This window comes from Pteropus vampyrus, unplaced genomic scaffold, assembly GCF_000151845.1.
Source record: "Pteropus vampyrus isolate Shadow unplaced genomic scaffold, Pvam_2.0 Scaffold4, whole genome shotgun sequence".
In the NCBI taxonomy this organism is placed as follows: domain Eukaryota; kingdom Metazoa; phylum Chordata; class Mammalia; order Chiroptera; family Pteropodidae; genus Pteropus; species Pteropus vampyrus.
Window position 1 is genome coordinate 11,383,461 of NW_011888785.1, and position 4,956 is coordinate 11,388,416.

The window sequence follows — 4,956 nt, forward strand, 5'->3', positions numbered from 1 at the left end:
GAAGTTCCAGTTATCTATGGTAATGGAATTTGAGCAGCTGAAAATCTGTCTGAAGAGTAGAATGGACATTTTAGGCTTATATAAAGTATTCTGCAACATAAACTCCAGAGCCCTCCTTTTTATTTGATCAAAATAAAATTTATTACAACTACTAAAATACAGCCAGAGGTGTATCAGAAATGGAGGGAGAACAGGTCAAGGAAAGGAGGAATCGGAGCAAAGCCTGGGGCAAAGAGGAGGTCTTCTTCCTGCAGGGAACGTCAGGGCCTTACACGTGACAAGTCCAGCAACAATATGATTTCTGGATGGTGTCAAGATATGAGGCTTTTGTTTCAGGAGAGTAGAAAATGGTACATGTGAATCATTAACCAATAAATTACCTGCAAAGTTTAGGCCAAAGAGCAATGACGACATGCTAGTGGTGGAGGATAGACGTGGGAAGCTATCACTTCTAATATCATCGAATGCTTTATGGTCATTTATCCTCAAATACTTAAGCCAAGAAGGGTCAGCAGAAGCCTGTTTCCAAATCCCTCCTGCTAGAGACAGATCATCTCTGAAAGTCAGAGCAGGGGGAGCAGGAGGTAGGTGGCTTTGTAGTCACAGGAGGTAGCCACAGCCCATTTTTGGACAGTTCTGTGAGTGCTTCTAGACAAAAGGTTCACAGATTTATATAGCAAATGAGATTGTAGAGCATGTTTTATTTTTATAGGTCATACATATACATATACAAACACAGAGACTTTTTGAAATTTAAAAACATATTTTAAATGTTTAAACTTATCTAGGATTTCCACCTGATATTGTTTGTCAGCCAGAAATCATGAGGAAGTGCAGAGAGAGAAACACACCAAAGACTTTCCACCGTCACAGTTTGCCAGTGGTGGTGGAGAGCCAGAGTTCGGGCATAACTTGATCAGACCCTCTTAGTGTGCAGGCTGTGGTAGTGATGGTGTCTGTGCTGTTTCTCTGGGGCATGTAGACCAATAACCTTCACTATCATTTTGTCTGTCAGTAAGAAGTAGCTTTAATTCCACTGCAGTGGTGGAAGAACCAGATGCTGTAATCCTCCCTTAGGAACCAACAGCTTTGTTTTGGACCACGTGTCAGTTATAGTGATGGAATCATTTATTCTTAGGGAAAAGTGCTAAATATGTTTGTCCTTTTCCTTTCTGTTTTCATAGGTAGATATTGGGAATACTATATTCCCAAACCAAAATTTTACAGTAGTGGGAGACATATTTTTAGTGTCATGGCAACTGGGCAACCTATTTGCTTAACTTACATATATATGTACATATATTCGTATTACACAGTATGTATATAACATGCATTTCCATCCTGCACATTGATTGGTACATTGTCTTTGCATTCTCTTTATCGGAATGCAAGTAAAATTTTTACAGGTTTAGCTTTTTGTTATAAAGAATTTGTAGAATTGTGAGTTCAAACAAACTATATTCTTATAATGCCATGATTCTACTAAATCACTAAAATGCATGAAATTATTGAGCATGGAAATATTGACTCAACTTTGCAATAACAAATTTAGTGAGTGCACAAGGATGCTAACATTTTAATTTTGCTATTGCTTCCTTAAGCTGCAACGCCATTTTGAATTTGAATATCAGACCAAAGTGGATGGCGAGATAATCCTTCATCTTTATGACAAAGGAGGAATTGAACAAACGATTTGTATGTTGGATGGGGTATTTGCATTTATTTTACTGGATACAGCCAATAAGAAAGTGTTCTTGGGCAGAGACACCTATGGAGTCAGACCTTTGTTTAAAGCAATGACAGAAGACGGATTTTTGGCCGTGTGTTCAGAAGCTAAAGGTAATGATAGTATTTTTCTATAGATTTTCATTATTGTCCTGATTTTGTGTTTTCTTTTAGATCATTTTGCAAATCCTGTAAGGGACCGTCCACAATTTTACGATTGACTAAATAAGCTATGAACCTTCTGAGCTTTGTGTTTTTTTAAACCAAGGAGTTGGACTCTTCTTTTAGCACTTAAATGATGTAATCCTTGAAGGATAAATCTATAGTAAAGTCATTTAATTTTTGTTGTGCTGATACGCTTTGCATCTGGTTTGATCCCCTATGTATTGGTCAGTGTTCCTATGTCATATTGTAACATTAGGGTTAGCCCTGCAATTGTTGCACTGTGGTACCATGCCAAAGCTATAGCTATTATTTAGCATTTTGAAAACACCTTTATTGCTGTATAATTTACATACCATATAATTGCCTATTTAAAGTATACAATTCAGTGTTTTTTAGTATATTCAGATATCTGCAACCAAAACTCATGTCAATTTTAGAAATTTTTAATCACCTCAGAGAGAAACCCCATACCCTTTAGCCATCACTCCCATCCCTCTATATCCATCAACCATTAAACCTCTCTATGGATTTTCCTATTCAGGACATTGCATGTAAATGTAATCATATCATATGTACGTGGTCTTTTGTGACTGGCTTATTTCACCTATCCCAATGCTGTCAAGATTTGTCTGTCTTGTGGCATGTATTAGTCATTAGTTTTTTTTCTTTTCTTTTTTATTTTTATTTTTTATGGCCAGAAGATATTCCATTACATGGATATATTATATTTTGTTTATCCATTTGTCAGTTGATGGACATTGGGTTGTTTCTGCTTTTTGGCTATTTAGAGTAGTGCTGCTATAAATATTTGTGTGCACGTTTTTGTGTGGACGTATGTTCTCATTGTTCTTGGATATATAGATAGAGATGGACTTGCTGGTTCACACGGCAACTCTCTGTTTAATTGTTTTAAGGTACTGCCAGCCTATTTTCCAAAGTAGCTGCATCATTTTATATTTCTACCAGCAGTGTATAAGGGTTTTGGTTTCTCCACATCCTCGCAAACACTTTTTAATCTGACTTTTTTTTGTTCTAGTCATGCTCGTATGTGTGAAGTAGTATTTCATTGTAGTTTTGATTTACATTTCCCTGTTGATAACGATCTCAGGCATCTTTATGTGTGTGCCATTTGTACATTCCTTGAAGAAATGTTTTTAGGTATTTCTAGTGTGGTCAAACAAGTGTGGCACTTGTTTGTGGGGAAAATAAATAGGAATTTAAAGAGTAGTGACTAATCATGAAGGCTCCTGTGAAGTGTTCTAATCTGAATAAAGTTATCTGTTTGCATTCGTAGGTCTTGTTAACTTAAAGCACTCCACAGCTCCTTTTTTAAAAGTGGAGCCGTTTCTTCCTGGGCACTATGAAGTCTTGGATTTAAAGCCAAGAATAAATATATATGTTAGGTACTATTAGAAAAGCCCAGCAAAGAAAACAGAAAGGAAAAGCAGACTCCTTATTTCTACTGTGTCTCCTTTAGACCCAATAGCTCGATATAGAATTATAATCTTAACATTCAGTTGACCATTTGAAATTTCTTGACTTATTTTTTATACCCTTCATAACACTGCCCTTTTCCAGACTAAATGATTTATCTAGAGTATTGCAACAGTTTTTTTTTTTCTTAAGAAAAAAATTTGAGATGTAATTCACACCATACAGTCACCCTTTTAAAGTAAACACGTCAGTGGATTTTGGTATATTCACAAAGTTGTGCAACCATCACCACTTTCCATTTTCAGAACATTTCCATCACCCCCAAAAGAAATCCCTTGCCTGTCACTCCCCATTTCAGCCCCTAGCAACTGCTAATTTCTCTTTTGTCTCTCTGGATTTTTCTATGCTGGACATTTCAAGTTTATTTTCAAGCTGATCCATATTGGAGCATGTATCAATAATTCTTTTCTTTCTTTCTTTTTTTTTTTTGTTTTGTTTTTTACGCCTACAGCACCCAGTCTTCCTAGGTGGTCTCCCATCTAAGTACTCACCAGGCCCCACCCTGCTTAGCTTCAGAGATCAGAGGGATCGGGTGTGTTCAGGGTAGCATGGCCGTAGACTGTATCAACAATTCTTCATCTCTTCTTATAACTGGATAATATTATTTTATATTATATAGATATACCCTATTTTGTTTATCCTTTCATCAGTTGATGAACATTTGGGTTCTTTCCACTTTTTGGCTGTTAACATATAATGCTACTGTGAACATTCATGTGCAAGCTTTATAAGAAATATATGCTTTCAACTTTCTTACAATTATACCAGAAGTAGAATTGCTGGGTTCTATGGTTACTGTGTGACTTTTGGGGAATTCTCAAACTGCTTTCCACAGTGGCCACACCATTTTACCTTCCTACCAGCAATTTAAGAAGGTTCCAATTTCTCTATATCCTCATCAGCACTTGTTATTTTCTTACTTAAAATTTTTTTTTTTTTAATTTTGGCTATCCTAGTGGATATGAAGCGGTATCTCATTATGGTTGTGATTTGCATTTCCTGCAACAGTTTTTTTTTTTATTTCTTATTGCTTTTAGAATAACTGATCAAACACTTATCTGATCATGATACTCCCTACGTAAAATCTTTTAATTACTCCTTATCCCCTACAGGGGTTGTGTGGCTCTCTTAAGATCTGCTAGCTAGCGATGGGAACTGGGTCTCATCTAGTCTTTGAATTCTGCTGTGCTACACAGTAGATCACTAGGTTGACAAACTCAAATTATAAATCACAATGAGTATTCTGTGTAGGGAGGCTATTTCTATTTACAATAAAACATTGACTTTGTATCACAGATCGTGGTGATGGCAGGTTGGCTACTCCCTGTGAGAATTTATTGAAGAAATTTAGATTATACTGTTTAACTCACACATCATGTATAATTACTAGTTAAGGGATAAATGCCTCATTTCTTAATATCTGACTTTAAAGTACCTAATAGAGATCATTTTGCTTGTTAAAGGACTGGGAACAGTGGCTGTTTCTTAAAATACCTTAGTGTGGTGACAAAGGGACAACTGCCAAGAGATCATAAAATTCACATTTCAAGTCCATCTCTTTGGTTAATAAAC

The 4,956-nt window shown here is 36.1% G+C and overlaps 1 protein-coding gene and 1 pseudogene across 4 annotated transcripts in view; one reads left to right on the forward strand and one right to left on the reverse strand.

The window, feature by feature from the left end:
* Nucleotides 1-4,956, forward strand: part of ASNS (asparagine synthetase (glutamine-hydrolyzing)) — a 23,228-nt gene that overhangs the window by 11,179 nt on the left and 7,093 nt on the right. For 3 of the 4 annotated variants that reach the window (XM_023533042.1, XM_023533055.1, XM_023533051.1), the window contains 2 exons: nucleotides 1,602-1,839; nucleotides 3,185-3,255. In XM_023533042.1, coding sequence (XP_023388810.1) covers nucleotides 1,602-1,839; nucleotides 3,185-3,255 — 309 coding nt within the window. The remainder of the gene's footprint in view (nucleotides 1-1,601; nucleotides 1,840-3,184; nucleotides 3,256-4,956) is intronic. The other variant, XM_011363224.2, reaches the window with a different exon arrangement.
* On the reverse strand, nucleotides 3,827-3,944 carry LOC111743349 (annotated as a pseudogene).